Genomic DNA, 26,689 nt, shown 5'->3' on the forward strand with positions numbered 1-26,689 from the left:
TGCCAGACGTTTTGCAAAAGATATTTGAGCAAATATACTTCACAAAGACTTTGGGATCCTTGGCTTGGGATTGGGTTCCCCCCTACTTTTGAGGTCAGAGACCGAAAACAGCACCATCTCACCTGGCTGCCACCCATCGAGCTGCAAGAGGTTTGATCGAGTTGGTGTATCGCAGCATTTTCTTCTGATCCACTTTGTCAAGGATGTTTTTGCGCAGGACTCTGGCAAGGCTGAGCTCCCCATTGCAGACCAAGCGGAACACAAGGTCCATGAGCAGCTTGAGGATCTCCTCCGTCAGCTCCACCAAACTGAGAAAGAAAATGTGTGAGAAACCCAGGGCAAGTCCCCTTCAGCCAGTATATATGTACATGTGCTGCACTCACCCACACCATTTATAACCAGTGCTTTTTTACCCCAAAAAGCTGTCTAAAAAGACATGGAACGCGAGGGAAAGAGAGGAGGAAAAATACAAGCACAAGGTCCTGAATTTACAGCCAATATCAGAGGCAGACTTTTTTTTGGGGGGGGGGGAATTGAAGGAAAAAATATATATCAGAGGCTGACTTGCTTTCAATAAAGAGCAAAAATACTTCCCCTCACCCCCAACATCAGATCCAGGAGCAGAGCTGGTGACAATCTCTAGGCCGGCTCCTGCCATGGTCATATTTAATGAAAACTCTTCATTCTGATGATGTGAGTTTTCGCTTATTTTTAAAAAGGCACAAAAACCAGCTGCTAGTCCTCATGATCACAGCAGAAAAAGTTCTGTTTTCTGCATCTGTTATGAAGCATGGTGCCACTTAGGAAAGCAGCTGCTCTTATCATCTGCCCCAAAATCTGTGCTGTGAAGCAGCTAAATGGTGCAGCTCTAATAACTTCTCTATTGTCTTAATGCATGTTTAATGCTTTGAAAAATACATAAAGACCAGCAGTAGTGGTGATTGGGTTGCAGTAGTTTCTCATCAGCACGAACTGTAGGGACTTCTGTCCATTGCCCTGGGTAACCTTGCAAAGGGAGTGAGGATAAATCTCTTCCATGTGGTGCAATGATTGGCATTTCAAATCCATGCAACTGTGATTAGAAAGTGAGAAAAAACTCGCTCACCACAGCTCATCCACAACTCGGACCAGGACGAAGAAGGTGTTCTTGCTTACTCGCTTCTTGAAGGTGTCTGGACAGTGGCAGAATTTCTCATATGTTGAGGGGCAAGTTAAAGGACTAACATGACATAGCTGAGTTGCAGGGACCAAACCAATGCAGAACACCTTAAGGCACCTTACAGTGAACCCTCCAGTTGTGAACCTGGGTGGGCAGCCTCAGGGAGAAGTATTAAACTCAAGCATCACCAACCTGTTGCCAGTCCAGATGACACAAGACTACAACTCCCATCACCCCTGGACATGCTGGCAGGGGATAATGGGAGCTGGAGTCTAGCAACATGGAGGGCCAAGTGATCCCAATTCCTGGGCTGCAGCAGGCTAAGAAGAAACAGTTACATGTATCTTCCTGGTTCCAGGATAACTCTGCCCACCTAGGAAACCTGTTTGGTTCTCCCTGGCCCGGCTTGGCTGTAAATGCTCCCAGGTAAGGTCAAATCCAGCTTCTCCCAAAGAGCTCAAAGACCCCAATCCACTAAGACTCGTACCCAGAGCTCCTGGCTGACATGCCGGGATTCACATGCACCCAAGGACACTGCAAAAATAATAGCTAGTTGCTAGTCGTCATAATTACAAAAGAAAAGCTCAGCAGTCTGTTGGCCATCCCTATTCCCAAGGCACAGTGCCGCTTCCAGAGTGGCTGGGGAAACTCAATCAGATGGATGGGGTATAAATATTCTTATTCTTATTCTTCTCATTACTACTACTACTACTACTATTCCAAAGCTTCTGCTTCTCATCCAGCTTGAAACCTATAAGGCAAAGCATTCATTCCTGCCTTCTGCCTGAGAGAAGAATGCTGCTGCTCTCACTCCTGCCTGTGCAGATGGGAGCATAGATTTATAGCTTCTGGCCACGAGCAAAGGATTTCCACCGACAGCTGGGAGGAGGGCAGTGCAGAGGCTGCTGCGTCACATTAATCAGCAGCAGCAGGGGCCATTTCTTGGCAGCAGGTGGCAGTGATGAGCCAGGTGTGGCACCATGCCTCTGGAACACGCTGGCACACGACCGGCAAAGCCACAAGGCCTGTGCGCTCAAGTGCAGAACGTGGGTGGTTTAGAAAAATATATCACCCTAGGACAAAGGCAGAAAGGATGGCATTCTGCAACACTAAGGGAAGGCATCACTCCCTTTGTGTGCAGGAGTGGAAGGGAAGGTGGGGAGAGGAGAATGAGAGACACAAAACCCCTACTGTTGCAGAAAGATTGAGGGCAGGGAGCCATTTGCAGCCCAAGGGCCATATTCCCTAATGGGATACCTTGTGGGGGCCACACAGGAGGGCCAGTGGAAAGAATGGGCAGAGGAATGGATGCAAAATTTATCTTTGTACATTAGGCAAGTTCCTACACACACACACACACACACACACACACACACACACACACACCACTCTACCCTGCAACCAGGCAAGCAAGAGGCACTATCAGAGTTCAAGGATGCATTCCAGCTTGGCAAAAGAACTCAGGTTTTGTTGCAAGGCCAGTGAGAGGTGTATGTGTGTGTCCTGAAGAGAAGAGTTGTGACCTGGAGATAGTTCCAAAGGTCAGACAAGAGAGGCCTGAAGGGCTTCATTTGGCCCCCAGAACTGAAGAAGATGGTTGTAGGGAGGAGAGGGACTGGCAAGAACTGCCATCTACGCTGAAACCTTAAAGAGAAACGGTAGCCCTTATGAAAGATCCTGATGGATAAATCTGTCAATTCTGGTTACTCTCTGATTTTCGTTTTTAAGGTTCAGATCAACCCATTCCTGCATCTACTTACACATGTCCCCCCCCCCCAAAAAAAAAGTCTGTGTGAAAACAGCAAGCGACTTCCATGCACATTTCTCCTGATATATATGTAGCTCTGTATGCAGGTTCCCTGCCATGGTCCCACTAAGCACTTCTCCTTGAAGCAGGTGGTGGGGAGAGAATGAGTAAGAAGCCTGCACTTCACAGGCTTCTTTAGCCTTTTCTCTGATTGCTCTCCTGCAGCTCACTTAAAGGAGAAGTTCCTGCCCATCAGCTGACATCACCAGTGAAGACAGTAGGTGGGCTTTATTTGTGGGGAAATGGCCTTGCAGGTGAAACTGGACCCCCTTGGTGCGCCAAGATTGGCCCAAAGGGTGGAGGTTTCCCACCCCCAATCCACCCCCCATTTTCTGTGCCCGCTTTTGGGTTGGAGAGCTGCATCACAAAATTCAGAAAAGTGCAAATTTCAAAATATAGCTGTGTCTCAGCTTGTGATATGTGATGGATGCCTAAGGAGAGAAAACACGACAGCACCCAGGGAGTGGCCACAGTGCAATGGTCCCCTTCTAGCTCAAATGGAAATCTAAATATTCCCTTCTTTTCGTCCAAAGACTCCAGTCTTCACAAATTCCTCTTCTTACAACCTGGTTCCTGGGGGGTGGAAGAAGAGAAAAACCTCAAGCTTCTTCACACGACCTTCTTTTGAATCTTTGGGTGCAACTGACAACCCAAAGGAATATAGAAAGCTGCCTTCTACCTAGCTTAGTACTGCCCAGACTGACTGACAGTGGCTCTCCAGGGTTTCAGGCAACCCTTACTCTCCAGGTAAGGGTTTCAGCCTTACCTGGAGAGGATGGAGAATGGACTTGGGACCTTTGGCATGCAAAGCGGATGCCCTGAGCTATGGCCTTTCCCCTAAAATGAAAGCAAGGACCTGGTCCTCATGTTCCTGAAAAAAGTTGATTTTAAATAGGAACCTAAGGAACTGCCTTATGCTGAGTCGGACCAATGGTCCATCTAACTAGACAATAGAGTTCTTTAGGATTTCAAGCAGGAGTCTTTTACCCAGAGACATTGGCGATTGAGACCTTCTGCACGTAAAGCAGATACTCTGCCAATGCACTACGGAAGGGCCGCATTGACATTGTTCTAAACTGACTAGGGGTTCTGCCTCTTGGAAGGTAGACACACTGCACAATTTGGGCAGGGGAGAGAGGGGTGGGGAGATTTGCTGAGTGTTTGAAAGGATATCTGTATTGCAGTTTTTTGATGAGGTCTTCAGGTGTGATGAACGTGCGGTAAGTGGTCAAAAAGGCCTCACAGTACAGTACCAAATCTGTTGAGGACAAAAGAAGGAAGAGAAGAAAAGATAAGACACCTGTCAATCAACAGAACAGCTTTCACCCAACATGGTGCCCTCTCAATGTTTTGGACTACAACGCTCATCCGTCCTAGCAAACATGCCTAAGGGGAAGAATAAAATAGAAACACATGGCCTCTGTTTACCCTGATCGTGGTTAGGGGGTCAGGAAGCCAGAGAGAGAATTGGAACACATGACTCTAAGGCACAACGCTAACATCCAAACCACAGTGTGTTGTTGTTGTTGCTAATAACTGTATCTATTAAATTTCTTACTCATTCTTCATTAATCATGATTCTCCAATACAACTCTCAAAATCAATCAAGACAAGAGATGTTGTAGCAAACAATATCACAGTAAAGAAGGGCAACTTCAGCGTGTTCAGTTGCATGGGAATCTAGTCACCATTCAGTGGGTTGTGTCTTACTTCTGAGTAGACCCACAGAAATTGATAAGATGCTTAGGTACATTAACTTCAATGAGCCAATTCTTGAGTGGAACCTAGCTGGATAGAACGCAGTCAAATTTAATATGTGAGCAGTGCAGAGTCAACTTCAAAGCTCTTACTAAGCAAAAACAACAATCAGAACTGTACTGTAAATGGAAATGACTGACAATGTGCAAACAACAAGCCCACATACCCCAATGAAATCTACAATGGCCCCACTTGCAGACAGGGAGCTAACACGCTCCCTTCCGCAGATGTACACAACTATAACTGTTGCAGCGAATGTTATCTCTTGTCTGATTGTAGCTAAGCAGAATCCTCCTTTGCGTGTTGCCCCAGATTCAAGGATCCTGCCTGCCCTGATCTGCAAAATGTGACAGTGATGTGGGGAGTTTTCAGCAAGCCACTCTCACTTCTGCGATACCTTTCCTGTCGGTCTCTGTGGCGTGGACCAAGAGGATGTCGCCTGAACCGCCACGAACATCTGGTCCGTCGTCGCCCTGTATGAGAAGCAAAACAAATGGAGATTGTGCTTCAGGTGGCTCCGCAGGAACTAAGGAAACCTGCTTCATACCAGGTTAGACCATTGGTCCATTTTCAACATTGTCATCTGTGACAAGAAGCTGCCTTATACTGACTCAGTCCATCACCCAAGAGCTCAGGACCAACTTCAATCAGATCTCTGGGGTTCAGGTAGTGGGTTTCTCTCAGCTAGGGCTGCCATACTTCGAAGAGCAAAAAAGAGGACGCTATGACGGCCATTCAACGCAAATAAATGCAATTTGTCTCAAATTTCACCCCTGAAAAAGAGGACACATGGCAACCCTAGCCCTGCCTGAAAACACCAGGAATTGAACCTGGGGCCTTCTGCTTGCGAAGTGAATTGAGCCCCTGCCTTTGCCTTCTGGGAGACCCTGGTGCCTGAACAGACTAGTAAGCCACACAGAAATTCCTCACGCTGCATGCCGAGTCTTGAGCTGGGGGGTGGAGAGATATCTGGGCTTGCTATCGCCCTGGAGGTGACCTCCAGCCCAAACTTGACTTTGTTTTGTCAGACTTAAAGGGAGTGGGCAGACACCTGTGAACTCTTGAGGCTTGTGAGGAGAAGGAAAATCTATGTGTTTGTCACTGGAGGTTATGTGGGGGCCAGTATGAGTGGGCTTTGGTGTATCGAGCCAGATCCCACCACCACAAGGAACAATTTGATCAGATCTTCAAGGTGTACATCAAAAGGCTGAGTGAAATAGATTAACTATAAAGATGTTACTTGGAAAGTCCATGCAGACCCCACAGGGATGCAGCGATTACATTCAGACATTCTGAAGTTACTCATAGGTTGCCCATCCTTGCATTAGAGAACGTGTAGGGAGGACCTGTGACCCCACAGATGCCCCCAAACCACAATCTGCATCATCCCTGGCCATTGATCACGCTTGCTGGGGCTGTTGGGAACTGTAGTTCAGCAACAGCTGGAGGATCATAGCTTCCCCACACCTGAATTAGAGGAATGATTTTTTGAGCGGCGGGGAAAGATTTTAAACAGACCTGATTTTAAAGCGTTACATGTGCAAAAGACGTCAAAATGGCGCCTGGCTCTTCATAGAAAAGAACACCAGGAGGGCTGGCGAATGGCTACCAGCATCTATCAGAGAAATTATGTTCATGACACAATCCTTGAGCTATTTCTCTGGCAAGGCTCCTGGAATTCCACTTAAGATATGAGTAATGGCTTCTCCCTGCCTGCTGGCGGATCGTGGCTGGCCAGAGCACTTCTCCTGCCTCCTGCTCAAAAAACACATGCAGCATGTGCCCACAAATGATCAATCGCTGCTCTCTTCCAGACAGGACCTCTTGACAGTCTGAGAGCTTCAAAGGCCCAGCCTCATTCCCTGGAGCCCCAGGAAAGCAAGTGAGCCAGGCTACCTGGCAGAGGATCCACTGGGGCTTTCTTTCTTTCTTTCTTTCTTTCTTTCTTTCTTTCTTTCTTTCTTTCTTTCTTTCTTTCTTTCTTTCTTCCTTCCTTCCTTCCTTCCTCCCTCCCTCCCTCCCTCCCTCCCTCCCTCCCTCCCTCTCCTTCCTTCCTTCCTCCCTCCCTCCCTCCCTCCCTCCCTCCCTCCCTCTCCTTCCTTCCTTCCTTCCTTCCTTCCTTCCTTCCTTCCTTCCTTCCTTCCTTCTCTCCCCCCCCCCTCTCTCTTTCTTTCTTTCTTTCTTTCTTTCTTTCTTTCTTTCTTTCTTTCTTTCTTTACCCAAAGCAGCCGTTTAGGGGAATAACTGGGAATCAAGGCTGCTTGTCAAGCATTGCTTGTGTGATAGCATGCAGTTTGTGGCGCCCCAAGAACTTCAGCTTTCATTTTAAAAGAAAGCAAAGTTTCTAGTTCAATGGCAGGGGGGAGATAAGTTTCAAAGTGTGTGTTCATAGCACCCAATGCAGAACACTTTTCTGCTTGACAATTGGCTGCCAAGGACCACTTACAATAAAAGAAAGTTTACAGCAGTAGTGATGGCAGAAGCATGCTTTTGGGGTTGGGCCTATGATGGTGTTAACTCTTCACTACCCAGGCCATGAATAAAAATTTTCCAGGTCAATACAAGTTTCTTCAAAGTTTCAAAACTTGCAGCGGCCCTAAGGTCTAGTAACTTGTTTTACTGTTTTACAAGTCCCATCCAGCAGTAAGGTTCTATGTGAAATGAAAGGACACTCAGCTGTGCTGCTTGCTAACACGAAAATATTAGCTCAAGGGTTCAGCTCTGACATTTAGTTTAGCATTCAATCCAATTTGATTCGGGCCTGAATATGATAGCATAAAAGCCATGCTGCTGCTGGACTAACCTCTTGCTTCAATGTCAACCTGGCCATGATTTCATTGTGGTCAGTCAAGGACAGTTCATCTACTTCCTCCTCCGGTTGGGAAGACTCTGAAGATTCTGCTGACTTCTGTTGCCTGGGTGCGAAACAAGAGATAGTTATTGCCAAGTTTCTAGCCCACAGTGTTTCAAAGAAATGTTAACATAAGCAAGAGGTAGGTCTCTGACCAAAGGAGGTCGCAATCAACATATTGATTATGGGTGGAGATAAGGCAAAGCTAACAAGTGATGGAGATGAACACACGCGAGAAAAGTGTGTGTGTGTGGGGGGAGAAGGTTCTAGTCTTCATGGTGTTATGAGGGGGAAGCCTGCCTTATGATGACAAGCTGACTGATACACACTCAAAGGAGCCATGGTGGAAATGTCGAGCTTCTATACTCAAGAATATGGGACTTAAACCCAGCCCCCCCCTTCCATTTCCCAGCCCTTGGTTTTGAAGTTTGGCCAAGCTGCTCCGCTGAGCCTGCCAGCCCCAGGATAGAAGTTTTTTGACACCCCTACATCCCTTCCAGCAAATCTTCTGGCAGTTCCCTCTTTGTGAGAAGTGAGGTTACAGGGGACCAGGCAGAGGGCCTTCTTGGTAGTGGCACCCACCTTGTGCAATGCCCTCCTGTCAGATGTTAGAGAAATTTACAACTATCTGACTTTTAGAAGACACCTGAAGGCAGCCCTGTCAGGTGTTCAACCAAGTCAAATGGAAATAATAATAATAATAATAATAATAATAATAATAATAATAATAATAATAATTCTTCCAACCAAGATTCCATCTCCAGTTGTGGATGGCAGATTTCAAATATATGAAGGCATGAGTTGCATTTTGAGAAAACATAGCCAGCTGGTAATAATACTTATTCTTTTGCAAAACTGCATTGTAAATTTCTTGTGGACTTTTTCCTGAGGGAGAATATGCATATATCCAGCAAACTGATTACCCTAAACATATAAACAGAGGCAACAGGAGTCCCACCTTTCACTCTCATCTTGGTTCTCCTTCCCTTGGGTGCTGCTCAGAGAAGCAGAGTCCTTGGCATGACAGTCTTTTATTGCGGGGGATTCCTGCCAAAAAGAAACAAGCTTTGCGTTATTAACACAGGACCTCTCACCAGGGGTGCCAACTCAATGCGCAGTGTCTAATTAACCCACCTGTACAAATTAAATACACCAACAGAATACGCACAACTCAGTTAGAACGGGGGTAGTATCCAACGAAGGCCCCACCTGCACTATACATTTAAAGTATTACCAAACCACTTTAAAGAGTCACAGCTTCCCTCAAAGAATCCTGGGAAGTGTGGTTTGTAAAGTGTGTTGAGAGTTGTTAGGCAACCATATTGCCCTTACAGAGTTACCAATCCCAGAGTGGTTTATCTGTCAATCCCTCTTTCCAGGGAACTCTGAGAATTGAAGCTGTGTGAGGGAAATAGTGGTCTCCTAACAAGTAAATAAATGACACTTTATCCTAAGCAAATGACACTTTCCACAATTCTTGGGCTGGGGAGGAGCCATGACTGGTTAAGTGGTATGATACTGCTTTAAATGTATGATGTGGATGTAGCTTGAGTCTTAGTCAGAGCAGGCCCACTAAAATCATTAGCTAGGATGAAGTTTAGCCCATTGATGTCAATGGGTCTACCCTCAAGTATAACATAACTGAATCCAACCTGGGGAAATCAGAATGCTCCCCGGTCACCTAACAGGGGTTGGGAGTCTGTATCCCTGCAGAGATTCTCATGACCCTCCGTCAGCATTGCCAATATTCAGGGATGATGGGAACTGCCATTCATATTTCAGCAAGATTTGGATGGCCAGAGGTTCTCTGTTCTTGACTCACATGCTGTTATTGTTTCCTTTGAGTCATTGTGACATGAAATCGAACGCCAATCACCACTGGCAAGTTTTAAAATCATTGCCAACTGGGTGCCAACCCATTGGCTTTGGGCAAATATTCAACAAAGTCCATAACAGCCACGTGTGAGCAACATCGATGTACCTTTTAAAAGTGCATCATGGAGTGGGTGGGTGGGTGTTATCTGACAGCAATGAGCGGAGTGAAGAGCTGTTGTTTCCCAGCCCAGCAGAAATCAGAGTCATGCATAAACAAATCCCTCATTTGGAGGAAGTTGAAAACCCCTCATCACTCCTGCCCTCCCCCCACCACTTGGGAGTGCCAAGTTCCAGGCTTAATAAGCTTCCATCTCAGGGCGATGGGCCAGAACTGAGTAGCAGGAATGGGAAGATTACTTCCTACTTGGCTTGATGAGATCCTTGGCTATTATCTCGGTACTGAAAAGTCCATTAGGACATGGCTGAGCCCCCAGGCATTCTCTCATCCTCTCTCCTCACTTGCACTCATGAGGCTCTGCCACTGACCAGAGGGCCCCTCTCAATTAGTGGACATGGACTACAGCTGCAGGCCACCTCTAAGCAGGAAAGCACAGGAGGAAGTAGAAAGTACAAGTCTCTGCTGCCATCCAAGGGTTAACCTTTATTTCAAGTGCTGGATTAGACCCGCCACAACCAGAAACACAGAGATGAGCAGTGGGAAAAGTGCAGCTCCTGAGATCTCCTCTTCCATGCTTTCTGTCTACAAGAATAGTCCTCCCCGCGGTTCCTCCTTTGCAACTGGTTACCCAAACATGGAGAGGAGTGGTCCTTATGGTGACTGAGGCTCTGCCCTCCCCCCCCCCACCTCAGCCAGGCCGCACCTGCCTTCCTTAGTGTCCACCATCTTCTATGACCGTATCACGAACCACAAGTGTGAATCACTTTGGTGCACGGAAAGGAAGAGGAAGTTCGGGCACGAAATGGAGAAGGGCATTGGCCAATCACAGTGGGAATGGGGCGGAGGAAGAGCTTCAAACAGCCAACCATGCCCTTGCTGGAGTACTCCATTCCACCCCCCCCTTTATTATTTAATAATATTTGCCCGCTGAGAATGCTTAGGTCTTCTCTCTTTCTGCACTCCTGAACAGAGTCCCCCCAACACCCACCACCAAAATTTTCTATACTTCTGTAAATCTTCAGGGTCCCCCTCCCCACCCTGCCTCCCACTTGGGCATAGATAGTGACACCTTGTTTATGCAGATGCATGTGAGCGCTCCCCCCCCCCCACTGAGAGTTCACTTTTAGTACCCAGATAACGATATAACAACTAAGCGACTGGACTCTTTTCTGATCACATTATTTCAAGGCCCCAGAATGTCATCACAATGCTTAAACCGGGATGGGGGTGGAAGGGTAGTTTAGGATCTTCTGGTATATCTCTGGTTGATTTCAAGCAGATCAGAAAGGATTGTTTAGCAAAGGCAACGACAAAATGCCATCGTCGTCCCCCCATCCACCTTTATATTATATTACTGAAATGCAGAAAGCTTACAGGTTGAACAGGGGAAGATAACCATAAGCTAATCTGGGTGTGTGGGTGCGTGCAGAAGGGGCTGTGGCCTCAGTTCAGTACTGGTATTCAAAACCAATTCCTAGACTCAGGATCTTTCAACTGTAAATGTCTGTTGCCTATGTTTGGATCTTGGGAGTTCCTAGTAAAACAGAAAAAGACCTGGATTTAAAATGAGTGAGCTGTCCCTCCTCTATGGCTCTGAAGGCCTGAGACCTTTTTCATTTGCCTCCATTGCAGAGGATGCCACTTAGTTGAACTGTGTTAAAATACAGTTTTGGATTGATTATTTGGTTTTCCAAAGAGGTGGCCCCATTTAGCTGATTCATTCAACACCCAACTTGGGCATATATATCTCTGTTGAGCACAGAACAGCAGGTACAAAGCATCTTCCTTTCATATCCATGTATGAATGCAATGTTTCATCAAATATAAATAGAAGCCAATTATCATAGTGTTTTACGGGGGGGAGGGGAGGGAAGGCACCGCAAAAGCACATGGTAAGTGGCACGGGGAGGGGGGGGAGGAGAGAGAACACAAGGCCTATTTGAAAAAACGCTCCCCAAATCCCTAAGAGCCATGCACAACACCAGCAAATAGCACTGAGCAGCCCACACACCAACAGACAGGCCTACTTAGGAGTAACCCAGGGCACCACATGGCTGGAGAAAGGCTTTGCGAGAAGCGCCACTCCCCTCTCCGACAGCAGCCCAGCCAGCATGCAGGCCCCACCAGACATATTGGCAAAAAGGTCTCCCCCAACCGCAGTTTTACTTACTCCTTCAGAGTGAGGGAGTTCCCCGTTGCTCTGACTGGAGGAATACAGATTGACGTATTCACCCTCCCCTGCCTCCTCACTGGCGTTTTCACTCTACAGGAGACAGGATGGAAGAAAGTGGGTGACTGGCTTGGTGGGTGGGTGAGCTTTGTGGACTGAGCACAGTCCATTCAGCAAAGCGAGCAGTCTGGGCTCACAGGGCTGAGACCCTCCCCCCAAAAAAACTTAAAGGTGGCAGGCGGAGAGAATTTACGGCATTCATTCAGTTTCAGGGTCTTTCCAACGGAGCAATTTCCCACCTCTTAAAAGCTGCCCTCCCCCAAATATATATGTATTTCAGGAAGCATTAATGAGTGTGCAATCAAGGCATGGGGAGCATCGCAGTTGGGAAATGGGTCTCTTGAAAACCAAGTGACTAATCTGTGTGGAGGGCTGACACAAGCAGATACCGGCTTCGGATGGCAGAGATGAACGTTCCTTCTGAATTATATTTGGAGGGAGACTTCACACTGTCACCTGGAAAGGTTTATTTTTAGAATGTGTAAGGGCAAGACTCTCCCCGCACTCAGGGAAGTGTCCCCCCCCCCATTGCCATCACAGTGTTCCTACATGCATTACTGGTCTTGGTCCTTATGACTTTGGGGAAGATGCCCAGGGTTCCAATCAGCAGACTGAGCAGGACGTCCCCCCTCAAAAAAAGCACCGGTGTTAGATTACTCTGGCTTGCAGCAAGTGTTATCTAATGCACAATATTGCCATCCAAAGAGGTGAGCTAACTGCGGCACTGATTGGGATGTACTGCTTCACTGGAAGGAGGCAAACAGAAGAACAACTCATACAGAAGTGAGATGAGTGGGTCTTTTATGGGTAGGTGCTCTGGACTCACAGGGCCTCTCATGACATGCAGATTGGGAATGACTCCTTTTGTGCCTTAGAATATTCTATGCATCCTACCCCCTACATCAAGGTAAACGGTTTTAGCGATTAGTCTCTTGGTTTCCAAATTTGGCATGCAGCTGAATATTCATAGAGAGGGGAGCAGGGAAGACCACCTGCATGAGAAACAAGAGCCACCAGACTCTCAAAATTAAAATAATCAGGATCACTTTGGGCAGTGGCCTCTCCTGCAGGTTGTGCTCCCTGCCTTCCACCCCACCAGTCTCAATGGGCACCAACCATTGCTGCTACTAGAAGGGTGTGGCCAAAGTGCTGGTGAGCTGGCTGGCAGCATTTGCAGATTAAGCTTGCAAGGCTGATTTCAGGCATGCCCACCTTGTTCTCTTTCCAGCCATCTAACACGCAAACCCCGCCCCATCATGATCAACACAGTGCACAAGGCAACCTAAGCAGCCTACAACAGAGAGGTTGCCTCGAACGGCCAAGGAGTTCTCACCGAAGATGTCTGGAGAGAATCAGTGAAAGAGGTTTCAGAAGGAAGGCAGACAGAAGCAGTCCCACTAAAGCTGCTCTCCTGAGAGGAAGAGGTAACCCCGCCATCTGCAAGGCCGAGAGGCTGGCCGGCTGCGGCAGACCCTGCCGCCAGGTCAGAGTTCGGAGACTGGTGTGCAGGTGGGAAGCACAGAGGCAGGGAGGAGGCGGCGGAGGCAGATGAGAGAAAAGGAGGGATGGAAACTTGGCTGCGAGGCACAAAGTCTTGGGAGAAAGACCTGAACACCGATTTGTACTGCAGTGGGTGGGGAGAAGACAGCAACAGTGGTGGAGAAGTAAAAGGGCCAAGCCAACGGGGAGGGATTTGGGGAGCAGGGGGAAAGGAGAGGAAGAGAGACAGAGAAAAGAGAAAAGAAATTAGATCAACAGCAGCTCTAGGCAAAGTCACAACGTCAGCTCTAGGCAAAGCGGTCCATGGCCAAGGCGACACCATCGCATCAGCCTCCTTCCTCCCTTCTCTAATTCTTTTAATGTTTCTGCCATGCCAAAAAAAATGAACTGGAGGGCATAGCTGGGACTATGTGCACTAACAAATAAACAAAACATTCCGTACCACAGGAAGTGGCATTCTGCAGTCCACATACCATGATGCAAATCGAGAATATCTACATATTCCTCTCCTATTCTGCACAATCTATTCTGCTTTTAAAAACAAAACAAAACAAAACAAAACAAAACAAAACAAAACAAAACAAAACAAAACAAAAGCACTCTAGATTTCACAAGTCAATGAGCCAGACTTGTAAAAAACTCAAAAAAGTAACTAGTTTGCTCACTCCTTCTTGTTATTTTTTTACTAGGTTGTGCTCTCATGATGGCTGCAGAAGAGGGGGAAGTCCTCTTCTTTTGCAGCCAGCATGAAAATTTATGATATCAACCTCTTAGCAGACTACTAATTGCTTCTTTAAATGCCTTCTATCTAGCAGACTGGTGGAGGAGAGACAGAGGTGAGAGGAAAATTCCCTTCATCTGTAGCCAGCACAAAACCAAGTGGACTAGTTGATGAGGAATGGAAAGATCTGTCATTCTTCCACCAGCCTGCTGTCTTGCCTGCATAAAATTCCCAGTCATCTACGGTGAACAAGAGGAGTTGTTACTGAACAGTACTTAGCTACAGAGGAAGCATTTACTCTTGACCATTGATACTGTTGTTCAGTAAACCACCTGGATTCTGATGTGTCAACAAGCACTGCCCATACACTTACAAGCTTGCCATTAATTTTGCAGCCACACGGGTTAGTAACTTTCAGTATAATAAGAATTTTTAAAAGAGATTTTCATGAAGCTGAACAACCTGTATCTAAGACCACTTCGTCTGCTTTTTCTGGACTCTCGTGGAATCACAGAATGCACAGATCTCTGGTAGTGTGCAGTATGTCTTCTTTTTTTAAAGGTGCTAGTCCATATGGCTTCAAAAATAAGCTGGAACATACAAGGGCAATGCCCAGAGGAAATTCAGCATCTGCAGCTAGGGTTTGCAGTTGTTAGGCAGCAGGGCTCCAGAGTCCCGCCAAGTAAATTTAGCCCTAAATAGCAGAGTCAGAATTTGGAAAATTGCTTTGCATGAGTTACAGAATTCATAGAAACCTGCTTTCCTTGGTACAGAAGTAACTATTTCCTTTGCACATGGCACACACAACACTTGACTGCACCCACATGAAATCCCGGGCATCGCCTTCTTTTCGACATGTGTCCATAGTGGGTGCTAGGATCTGCTTCTTGATAAGAGCCTGATGCTGGCTGGGGGCAATTCCCATATTACATAAAAACAGGATAAGCTTGGAACGGCATCTATGAAAATGTATTGATAGGCTTGCTTAAACAACAACATTTTTAGCAGGCATCAAAAAGAGTACAGCAATTCATGCCTCTGCTGTTGCCCTAAGAGGACAAACTCCCACCAGAATGGTACATTCAGAATTTTAAGGATTTGTTAAAAACAAAAGAAGGCTCTAATCCTTATTGATGCAAAGATACCAGAAGGGGGACTGCTGGGTAAGATCTAGGGGGGCTTCAGTGCCAAGCTTAGCCTCTAGCCTCTCTGGCTGAATTGTCAAACAAGCAGAAATTATGCAAACTTACTAAAAACAATGGAGAGCAGATGATATGGCATTTGCTCTATTTGTATAATTTATGAAGGTTGTGGAATTAAAAGAGCTGAGACATGTCTCTGTCAACCAGGCACTCTCCAGATGTTTTGAACTAAAACTCCCATCAGCCTCAGTCAGCCCACAGGATCATCCCTCCATCTCCCTCCCTCCACAGCTGAAAAAATCAGTGCACACGCACGTACACGTGTGTGTGTGTGTGTGTGTGTGCGCGCACACACACACACACACACACACACACACAGAGTGAGAGAGTGTTAATCTCTCTTGGTTAAGGAGTAATTGGTTTTACAATGCACACCTCAGAACAAGACCTCAAGAAAGTGTCAGGGTTTTGAAAGAGGCAAATGAGCCATGCCAGATCAGTCCCAGAGACCACTGGGCCTTCCCAACTGTGCTTGCCACTGGCAAAAAAAAGGAGAGAGGTGCTGACAGTGTTGTATGGTGACTAGAGTGTCATACTATGGCCTGAAAGACCACTGTTCAGATCTCTGCTTGGCCATGAAGCTCATTGGGTGACCTTGGGCCCTGTCACTACCCTTCTCGGCCTAACCTACCTCATTGAGTTATTATGGGGATTCAGTGAGTGGGTAGGAGAACCACACATGCCACTTTGATCTCCTTGGAGAAAGGAAGGTGACATATGAATGCAATAAATGAATTGTTGTTGGGCTGGGCTCTTAGCACACTTGGCACAGGAGTTTCTTGAGCTGTGAAATGTCAGGGCAAAATAAAACAATATTTGCACAAAGAGCTAATCTGCATTTTGGTGGACACACAAACAGTGATCCAATTTCACACTTTAAAAAAAGTATTCAAACAAGTTGCCCCAGGTGTAAAACCAGCATTTGCAAGACTTCATGGGGCTACGAGTTAAAGCAGGTTGCTAACAGACAACCTGTCCATTGAGAACTCATCCTGATTTGCTAAGGAAATTAGGCTTCATTGGCTATTTAGTGAGAGTTCATTCTAATTCATTTACAGGGAGGAAAGATGACACTGGGTTGCCCCACACTTTTAGGTGTATTTCCCCTGCACTTTCCTTATCACAAAAGTCTGATCTTTTGTGGAAAGGGGTCAGCTTCCACAAATCTAAGTACAAATCTAAGTACAACCAAAACTTGCTGGCACATGACTCACACGCCAAATCAGGAACAGTGTAATTTATTACCTTAAACCCCACCCTCTGCTATTGCCCCTTATGCCTGCAACTCCACCCCAAAACTTCCTACATGATGTTATTTTGCTCTCTCCACTTCAAATCCCTTCCTCAAAACCCAACTTTTCTTTCTTTCTTTCTTTCTTTCTTTCTTTCTTTCTTTCTTTCTTTCAGTTAGCAAAATGTATGTACCACATAATGATAATGAATGATGATGATGATAACAACAACAACAACAACAATAACATAAAAATCTCTAAGAAACTTTACATAACTATGGTATAATATATCCATTAAAAACTAGCAGTAAAAAGAGACTATTTAAAAACCAGTAGATATAAAAGGATTACCAGAAAATAGATAAAACCAACAGTTACACACACACACACACACACACACACACACACAAACACACACGTACATAATAAAATTATGTGCCTAAATAGGTTGGCCTAAGCAAAAGAAGTTTTTAGCAGGAACAGGAAACAGGGAAGGCTCCTGTCTGACACCAACAGGTAGGGAGTTCCATAGAGTAGCTGCTGCAACATGCAAGAGACTGATTACTTGCAAAGGAAAAGCAAACACTGTACAGGTCTTGTAAAATAGCTAGTTCTAGCTTTATCCCCAAGTCCTCACTCCCAAATGTCTAAGTACATCTAATTGCAACTGGGCAGCCAGTGCAGTATAATGGTTAGAGTGTTGAACCAGGACCTGGGAGCCTAGAGTTCAAATCCTCACTCAGCCATGAAACTCCCTGGGCTAGTCACTGTCGCTCAGACTAATTTACCTCACAGGGTAGATGTGAGGATAAAACAGGGAGGGGGCAGAACCATGGGCACCATCTCTGAATGCTTTAAATAGCTGCTTTTACAGATAATCTACATAAATGTTATGAAATAAAGAAAAAAAAATATTGAGCTCCTTGAAGGAAAAAGTGCTATATGAAATGCAATCAATAAATGAAATGCTGGCAGCCACCCCTTGCTAACTTCCTTGATCCGTTGTTCTTTCCCTGCCCACTGTCTGGACAGAAACCCACATGCAGCCTCCTACTACTAGAAGGCTAAAAAAAGGTCCCACCCAAGACAGAGAAGCCAGCGGCTCACACTTTACCTCCCGACCGTCTACTGATGGAGCAGTTTTCCCCTTTCCCGAATCGAGCGCAGCCTGCCCAAGACCGTCTCCCATCTCCCGTCTTTGGGACTTGACTGGATTTTCCATGCATAAAGAATTGAGAAGAGGGTAAGCAGGGGGTGGGGTGGGGGCAGGGGGGTATTCTGGGTGGCTGAAACTAAAGGTGTATGGAGGGGGGAAGGAGAGGCATAAGAGGAAGATACTGGTTTCCAGATGAGGCTCTTCTTGCCCCTCCCTGCCTGCTTTGTTCCAGATGAGCAGAGCCAGTGGGAATGTGTGTGCAGGGTGTGTGTGTGTGTGTGGAGGGGTCTCCTGCACCATCAGCCTTTGGTGCTGCCTCAGTAACCCCGACAGCCCTAATCTCCATATTGATTCTGGGTAACGGACAGCAGTTTGGAGAGTCTCTCGTGCCTGCCTGGCCCGAAAACATTAAATCCCCAGTTAAGACTCCTGGCTCATGACATCACCCTAGCTCAGCAAATCCCATTCTGCTGGCCCAGGCTGCCTGATACCTTTGGCGTGATCAGCTCAGCCTACTGGGGAGAGATTTGTGGAAGTTGTAGGTTGGAGGGTGTCCTCTTCAGGATCTAGTTATTTTACTGCACACGCATGCTCTCTTACTCTCTGTTTTAGTGGAAAGCTCAGTAGTTAAGAGCACTGGCTCTGCATGCCAAAGGACCCAGCCTCTATCCCCAGCATCTTCTATTCCGAATCATGAAGACTATAGTCCTACATTACATTTAGATGAAGGATAGTAATTCAGTGACAAAGCACCTATTCTGCATGCAGAAGGTCCCATGTTCAATGCCCAGTGGCATCTCCAGGTATAGCTGGGAAGGTCCCCTGCCTGAAACCCTGAAAAGCTGCTGCCAGTCAGGGTAGGTCATACTGAGCTAGATGGACCAAAGGTTTGACTTGGTACAAAGCAACTTATTGGGTTTCTGCATAATCCAGCGCTTGCGTGAGGGAGACCTTAGGTTCAACCCTTGATGGCAACTCAAGCTCGGTCTGGGGACATCCCCTGCCTTAGACCCTGGAGAGCTACTGCTGTCCATCATTGTCCCTTCTGTTTTAGCAGGTCCCAAGCAACCAGGAATGGAAGATGGAACTGATAATAGAACCAGCATCATCACAAAGAATAAAAGGAAACAAGTTAGAAATATCAATTCGGGACTGAAGAGCCACAAAGGGTACAATCTGACCAGACTTAACTGTCTTTCTTTCCTTTCTAAAAAAGTTTCTAGTTCTTATGCCTGTCAACAGATACTGGAAAATATATAGGCAATGTCTGCTGAAATCTCATTGACAGCCATCCATCCATCTACCCACCCACCCACCCAATAAAATGCATACAATGCTGGATTGTAAAAAAAACCCCAACAACCCTCAAAGTAATTTTCAAAAAAAAAAATGAAACAATAAAATTATCAATAAGAAAAATAACAATAATTTAAGACTTTTGAAAAGTCAAACTAAGAATAGACTAAAAACAGATTAAAACTTGCATCAGTTTTCTAACATTTGGGTTTAAACAGAAATGTTTTTAGTGGGTGTGTGCAAATACAATTCCTAGTGGTCTGGGGGTAGGTGGGAGCTTTGCTCCTCTGCCTAATGGGGTGCCCCTCCTCCTCACCTGGCAAACTCAGAACAATGCTGCCGAACAGAGCTAAATGCAGACTTTTTGCAGAATTTATGCAAATATGGCTGCAAAATTTACTGAGCTTGCAGAAGCGCATGTGTGTGTGTGTGTGTGTGTGTGCGCGCACACACACACACACACACACACACACACACACACACACAGCATTGCCTGGGTACAATTTTTTATTTTATTTCTTGAAGGAGGCTACTGTTATGATTTCTCAAGGGACTGTCCCCGCCCCTCCTTGGAGCAGATCAGCATGTCTGGAATCAGGCAGTGGAATCTTAACTATGCAGTCATGCTGGGACCAGTGCCAATTATGAAGCAAGTATTTAACAATATGCGTGTGTCTATATGTGCCGGAGGGCGTGGCTGAGAAGACTTCAGGTCTTTTGTCTACCTGGATATCCTCCTCACTGATCGCCGGCTGATAAACCAAAGCAAAGCAAACCTCTCCAGAACACACTGGTGCTTCCACCCCTTAGCCCACACTTCTTTCTTTCTTTGAAGGATCCAATAGCCAGGAAGAGGGACCATCCAGTCCACAGAATTGCTACAAGCTTAACAAATCGCAGCTGAGGATTTAAACCTGGAAGCTGTCCGGCGCCTGTGGGTTCTCCCCCTCCTCTGCCTCCTGCAGGGTCAGATGGGTTAAAGCCAACAGCTGACTGTGGCCTGGAAACCCCCCAGCAAGGGCTCCTCGGTCAAGTGAGCAATTCTCCAGTGGGAAAGAAGAACTGAGGCAATGCAGAACAGAAGCTTTGGAAGACAAGGGCTTTTAAATAATAAAGATGAAATGGTCAGCCAAAATCAGCCTAGGGTCAAAGGAAGAGATTGTGTGTTTGTTTTTGTTTTAAATAGAAAGCTAGCTGAATGAAGACCAACAGTTGTTACTTTGGGGCATGATTCATACTGCCAAAGGTTGCAGAATTATAGCTGATTGGGAGGGTCTTGGGCAATAAGCCTAGTTTGCCAAAAGATTAAAACAAATAAATGGCACTGTAAGTGACAGGAAAACACACAGGAAAGTGCAGGGTGACATTTGGCTCTGACACAATGTCATCTAACTTCCCTGCAATCGAATCAGAATGAAGGCTCACTAAATAGCCAATGTCGTCTAAGACCCCTGCAAACAAACCAGAACAGATCCTTAATAACCTGCTTGTCTTAATAACCAGTAGAGGACAATGCCAGAACTTAGAATGCGAGGAGGTACCTTAAGTGAGGATGTCTAAATGTGTGTCTCCAAGGAGAGCAAGGTAAAGTGTTAGTCTCCCAACTCAAGAGGACTGGCTTTAAACAGTGCGGGCTAGAAGTCTGGCTCCTTTACCTTGATTTACCTTCATTTGCTCACACAAAGCTTACACAGAGGCCAGACACTGCATGGTACTCACTAGCATTCATTCTGAGCTTGGGCAGGGCAGTTTTACAGCAATGAGCATCCACCCTGATTTGCCAGGGTGTTCAAGTGTGTTTCCATGTCTTCCTGTTAAACATTTGTTCATCCCACACTTTTCAGCACATTTCTCCATTACTTTCCTAAGTTGTTGTATTTTAAGTGGATTTGTTGCACTGGGCTAGGGCAACCCAGTGCTTTAATTCACAGCCATCACACAAACCTAAAGTTCTGGTTTGGGCCTGAATCCCTCACACTAAATTACTGACCATCTGGGGGCACCCTGGATCTGGATAAGGGTTGAAAACATGGGTCTGGCCACTGGCTCCCAAGAAAATCACTCTCTTTCTCAGCTTCAATCCCTTTTTTGCTAAGGGGGAAAGGGTGATCTTAAGGCACTGCTCACCCACCTCCGGGGTAATAGTTCCATTTCACTACCAACCTAAGGAGCTGGGGCTGGCATTTTTATTTATTTTTTTGTTCTCACAAGCAGAATGGGTAAGGAGACTGCCCTCTACTAAATAAACAAAATCTATCATATTGGTTTTCTACATTCTTCATTTTTCAAGTCTTAAGATCAGTTCTCCTCAAGAAAATTCATCAATATTTTTATGCAAATTTCTAATGACTATATTTTTTGTATGCAGTTTTTGTCTAATAAACATGTTTTTGCAAGCAATTTCTCCTAATATACAGCATTTTTGTATGTATTGTTTTACTAGATAACTGCATTGCAAAATGTGGAGAAGTGGGAATTAGGTATTTTCTTATTAAAACATACAAAAATGCATTTGTTTTACATCCCTATATAAAACCAGTTCCTGGAACTTTTCTCTACCCTGCCTTCTTCACAAGAACACTACTGCTTTAAATGCATAGTGAAGATGAGGCCTTATTTCAGAGAGCCAGCAAAAGTGACACTCATTTTCAGTGGCTGAATTCCACTGCTGCCACAGAGCAACCTCCCTCATCATGGTCCCTCCAGAAGTTGTCGGGACTCCAACTCCCATCACCGCTGACCATTGGTTACATTAGCTGGGGCTGATGGGAGCTGTAGTCTAACCATGCCTGGAGGATACCAGGTTAAGGGAAAGCAAATGAACTACAATTCTCATCATCTCTGACCACTGCTTGTGCAGGTTGGGGCTTATGCAAACACCTCAAGAGAGTTGGGGGAGGCTGAAAGATTCTAGTCCTGATAGAGAAGAAAGAAAGTATACTCCAAAATATTCCAAAAATCAACTGAACATCACCAGGGAAGGAAACAAAATGGCGCAGAAGGAGCTACTGGGATGGAACTAGGAAAGATCCTCTATGCACCCTCATTTATTACACAGTTGATTTTCAAAGGCAATGGATGGGTGGGCAATACAGCACGTGGTTCTGGATGCAGAATGCCTAAGAGTCAAATCTAATTTCAAGGCTTGCAAGCAGCAGAGCTAGAATAGGCCCCTGCAGAGGACCGTGGAGAGATGTCGTTGTTCAGAATAGGTTAGGTACGTACCATTCAACCTTGGATCCCTAGATGTTGTTGGACTACAACTCCCAGCATATCTGCCCATTGGCTAAGGGTGTTTCTCATCATGGGACTCCCTGGCAAATGTCCCTACTCCTGTCAGCTACCAGCCACCTCTTCCCCTCCCTCCCATATATTCTTGCTGGATGCAAGGTGTGGAGCTTACCTGAAGGACCAGCCCAGACATTGTGGTCTTCATCAGAGGCTTTTCTCTGTGTGCTTTGACTGAGGCCGGTATGGAGTGACCCCATGAGAACAAGCCCTTTTCAGTGGCGCCTGCCCTTACCCTCCCAGTTTGTGGAATGCTCTTGCTAGGGAGCTTTCTGGCCTCAGGTTAGACAGTTTTTAGTACTCAGACCCTTGGTAGTGAAGCGAGCCTCTACTGTGATGCTTACATTTGAGAGGGGTGTGGTAGGACTTGTCCCACTAATTGGATGAGTGTTTTAGGTATGCTGTATGGTACAGTGGTATACTCTGGTTTCACCTCAGATCGTATAAATCTGTATGGTACAGTGGTTTAACAATCAATTTCTTGTCCCAGGGAACTCTGGGAATTGTAGCTTCATGAGGAAAGTAAGGGGTCTCTTAATAACTCCCAACACCTTTAACAAGTTACAGTTCCTAGGATTCTGTGGATGAAGCCATGACTGCTTAAAGTGGTACAAAGTAATGAAGTGGCAAATTCAGAAGTGCAGGGTCCCTTCACGATAGCCATAGCCATGCCCCCTCACAGCTGATGCCCCTTGTCAGTGTTCCTAAGTGCTTAGCTTTGGTGCATGCATAACAACTTCTCCAGAGTTTGCATAACAACTTCTCCAGAAGTTGTTCTTCTCCAGAGTTTCCCTGAGGAGTCAATCCTCAGTGGCTGGCTCATCTCCTTTCACTCTGATTGGCTCCAATCAGCTCCAATCAGCACAAAGGGTGAGAAGACTTCTCAGTAGCCGAAAAGCTCCTCTTTCACGCCAATCAGGATGCTGGAGACAGGGATTCTTGCTGTGGAAATAGCAATCGGTCTCTGACCCCTCCCGATCCCCTGCAACACTATGCCTCTGGTGGCTTGTTGTTGCTTTAAATGTATGGTGCAGTTATGGCCGGTATATTTGGCACCCAAAGAATCACAAACATATTGCCCCCTCCCCCACAACACCCCCCCCCCACCATCTAGGGCAGTAAATCACAACCGTCACCCCCCACCAAAGAGACAGCAGGAGTCAGCAAGACAAGACAAGAAGTCCAAAGTTAGTAACTCACCGAGTGCACAGGAAGGGTGCTATGCTGGTGGAGGAAGGAATTAGAGATGGACATAGTGAGGCCCTGAGCCGTGCCGATGTCCTCGGTGGCGATGGGCACTTTAGGTGGCTGGACACAGTAGGAGACAGAGGAGAAGGAGGAGGAGGCAGCAAAAGAGGCCTGCTGGAGGAAGAGAGAATGAGAGAGGAAGAGGAAGAAAGAGGAAGAAAGGAGAAGGAGGGAAGAAAGGGGGGAAAGAATGGCCTCAAGCCAGGCCCTGCAAACACCCAGATCAAACAGCTGACAGGGGCAGGATCTTTTGAGATCTGCATAGCTTCTTATTCTTCTACATTGCTAAAGGAAATAGACGAAATTATAGAAAAGAAGGGAATATCTGCAAACAGGATCTTTGTTTCATTTCATTGTCTTGCAGTGCAAGTTTATGAGGAAACATCTAAAATTCAGAACCGGCTGCCTGTGTTTGATTTGCCATGTTAACTGTAAAGCTGGGCTCTCTCTGCAGACAAAAAGTCTGCTACGACTTTAAATTAGAAAACACCAGAAAAGGGAGTTTGTCCCACAAGAACTAACCCCCCCCCCAAAGTGTTTCGCCATTTTTGAGAGTTTCTGCTATTTAACTATTATGGAATTCCCATAATGGGTATCTGGTTGGCCACTGTGAGGACAGGATGCTGAACTAGCTGGGTCCTGGGTCCTTGGCCTGATCCAGCAGGGCTCTTCTTGTGTTCTACATCCACTGTCTGAGACAATATGCCTCTGAATGCCAGATTTGGAAGCAGGAAGAGAGCTATTGCACTCAAGGCCTGCTCACAGGCTTTCCACTGGCGCACCTGGTTTGCCAATGTGAGAGCAGAATGTTTGACTAGATTGGCCCCTGGCCTGGAGGTCTAGGGTGATAGCACAACCTCCATGCCCAGTTGATGAGGAACAACTGGAGAGCACTGTTGCACACAGGTCCCACTTGTGAGCATCTAGCTGACCATGGTGAGAACCAGATGCTAGACTAGACAGGCCTCCTTTGGCCTGATCCAGCAGCCAGGCTCTTCCGATGTTCGAATCCAATGCCTTTACCCTGGTGGCTTTTGGGTCGTATGGTCAAGACCCTATAAATTACCCAAGTAAGTGAAATAAAAACAAAATCATCTATAAACATTTGGTGGGAGAGAAAAACTACAAGTAATGGGGCCTGTCTCCTCGGCAAGGTGGATAAAACGAATCTGAAATGCATCACATCTGGTGGGTCAGGAAGAGGAGGAGAGGAGCACTCACCAACTGCCGCTGTTTTGGTGGGAGGGCAGGAGGTGGAGCAAGATCCTGCCCAGAGTCGGCACTGCTGAAGGAGTCGTTGAACCCATAAACCTCCATCAGGTGCTTGTTCTTCTGTTGGTAGATGTGTTCATTCTGCGGTGTCTGGTAGAACATAGAAGGCTGTGGTTCTGAGTAGTCCTCTACAAACTGCATATAGGCCATCACTGGAACAGAAAAGACACAGGAGGGTGTGAGTGGGTTACCCACCTGGGAGGCTTCTGGGGAACCTTCCCTTCCCCAGCACCACTGGCTGCATCAATGGATCAAGGTATAGAACCAATCCAAGCTATCTTTGCCATTTCAGCTGTGTGGTAGCATTTTTTAAAAATGCAAAGTGATGTGGAAATGTGGAGAACTGAAAATTGGAAAAATGAACTGAGAGAAAACTTCCAGACTCCAGCTCCACCTGCAGCCAAAATGCCTAATAGTCAGGGATGATGAGAGATGTAGTCCAGCAATATCCAGAGGGCCATAATCACCTTGCCTGTGATCTGGGTCATTACAGTCTGCACTAACTGGCAGAGCCTCTCTAGGGTTTCAGGCAGAAATCTTTCCCAGCCATTCCTGGAGATGGCAGGGATTCACCCTAGAGTTCCTACATGCAACCATGTGCTCTACCACTGTGGAATGTTGGAAGTACAACAGCAGGGATCATTCAGTTGGTATGATTGGCTATGTGGTTCCAAGGGAGTTTTCCTCCGTATATTTGGATGTTTGTCTTTCTGCTATGTACATGAACCAAAAAGACAAAACCTCTCTGTTCCTTTCTCCTAAAACTATACACAGTTTTTTCTGGTTTGCACACGGAAGTATTATCAGGCCTTTTTGCTCTAGACTCAATCTGCATTATTTTAAGTGACTCTGCTAACATGGAGCCCCTTCCTGAGCTGCAATGGGCACATGGGCCACGAGAAACTGAGTCAATTTCGCACTTACTGTGTTTGTTTTTCTTCTCTGGCAGAGGCGGCGGTTTCTCAGAGTCACTAGTGGAGTCCGGAATGAGAAAGTCAGTGAGGAATTCAACGGGGGCTGGGGAGTTCCCTGGCTGGAAGGGCAGCACGGTAGCAAAAGGCGTGATGGTCATAGGGGGGAGCAGGGTGGGGTTGTGCAGATCGTCCTCTGAAATGTTGTCATACTGCGAAGGGTGCCTCTCGAACAAGACACGGCAGCCGGAAGTATCAAAAGTAGGGTTGACTGTCCCCCTCCTCTTCTTCTCTGGAAGAGCCGGAGGGACCTCAGCAGCCAAAGCGGCCGCCACTGGCAGCTGGAAAGTGCGTCCGTAAAACGGGGAGCCGGCCTCCCCCAGAGACTCTGGCAAAGGGCTGAGGGCGGTGGGCCCCTGCTGAGGTAACTGGTCGGCATTCGAGAGGTCCTGCTGCAGGAACTCGTAGTCTGGATCATAATGATCTGTGGATAATAGAAGAGAGACAACCGTCAGGAGACTGAGCAACAGTGAGCCCCAACTGCTAGGTCAGAAGGGTGCTGATACACATCAGGACAGAGTAGCAGTGGATGGAGCCCCTTAGGACTGGTGGGGCAGAAGCAGAGGTGGATTTAAGGGAGCATGGCAAGTTCAGTCATACTGAGCGTGGAGCCTCAGGGGCACCACAACTATTATGTAGCGTGGAAGGCAAGAGGTGGGGAGGAGGAGGTGCCAAATTTTGGCATCACAAAGGGCACTGCTGATCATTGAGGCCCCAGGGTCTGCCACTCGCAGGAAGTCAGGGAGGCCAACAGTAAGTGGCTCCACACACAATGACAGGCAGAGCCAACTAAGGCCATATCAACACCGTATATTTCAAGTACTTCTACACCACTTTAAGCGGCCATGGCTTCCCCCAAGTAATTCTGGAAGCTGTGGCTTGGTAAGGGTGCTGAGAGTTGTTAAGGGAACCCTATTTCCTTCACACAACTACTATTTCCCAGAGATCCCTGTGAAGAGGGAGTGGCTGTTAAACCACTCTGTCCTGAGCATTCAGCTTCAATGG

The 26,689-nt window shown here is 46.5% G+C and overlaps 1 protein-coding gene and 1 long non-coding RNA gene across 10 annotated transcripts in view; one reads left to right on the forward strand and one right to left on the reverse strand.

The window, feature by feature from the left end:
- RAPGEF1 (Rap guanine nucleotide exchange factor 1) overlaps positions 1-26,689 on the reverse strand; it is a 111,548-nt gene that overhangs the window by 8,251 nt on the left and 76,608 nt on the right. For 3 of the 8 annotated variants that reach the window (XR_013835007.1, XM_079962535.1, XM_079962537.1), the window contains 11 exons: positions 25,638-26,108; positions 24,663-24,865; positions 23,394-23,555; positions 13,132-13,422; positions 11,739-11,831; positions 8,534-8,622; positions 7,528-7,639; positions 5,122-5,197; positions 4,136-4,224; positions 1,106-1,194; positions 123-308 (listed from right to left, as the gene is read on the reverse strand). Coding sequence is in view for 7 of the 8 variants with exons in the window: in XM_079962535.1 (XP_079818661.1) it covers positions 123-308; positions 1,106-1,194; positions 4,136-4,224; positions 5,122-5,197; positions 7,528-7,639; positions 8,534-8,622; positions 11,739-11,831; positions 13,132-13,422; positions 23,394-23,555; positions 24,663-24,865; positions 25,638-26,108 (1,861 nt within the window). In the remaining variant the exon portion in view is untranslated. The remainder of the gene's footprint in view (positions 1-122; positions 309-1,105; positions 1,195-4,135; positions 4,225-5,121; positions 5,198-7,527; positions 7,640-8,533; positions 8,623-11,738; positions 11,832-13,131; positions 13,423-23,393; positions 23,556-24,662; positions 24,866-25,637; positions 26,109-26,689) is intronic. The other 5 variants (XM_079962536.1, XM_079962538.1, XM_079962539.1 and 2 more) reach the window with 5 other exon arrangements.
- LOC307208160 lies at positions 13,136-21,323 on the forward strand. Of its 2 annotated transcripts, XR_013835024.1 has the most exons (5): positions 13,136-13,222; positions 17,486-17,696; positions 18,664-18,778; positions 19,431-19,554; positions 19,741-21,323. It is a non-coding gene; the product is annotated as an uncharacterized lncRNA (long non-coding RNA). The 2 variants fall into 2 exon arrangements; XR_013835023.1 differs by having other exon boundaries at positions 19,431-21,323.

The sequence above is a fragment of the Podarcis cretensis genome (assembly GCF_951804945.1).
Source record: "Podarcis cretensis genome assembly, chromosome: Z".
NCBI classification, from domain to species: domain Eukaryota; kingdom Metazoa; phylum Chordata; class Lepidosauria; order Squamata; family Lacertidae; genus Podarcis; species Podarcis cretensis.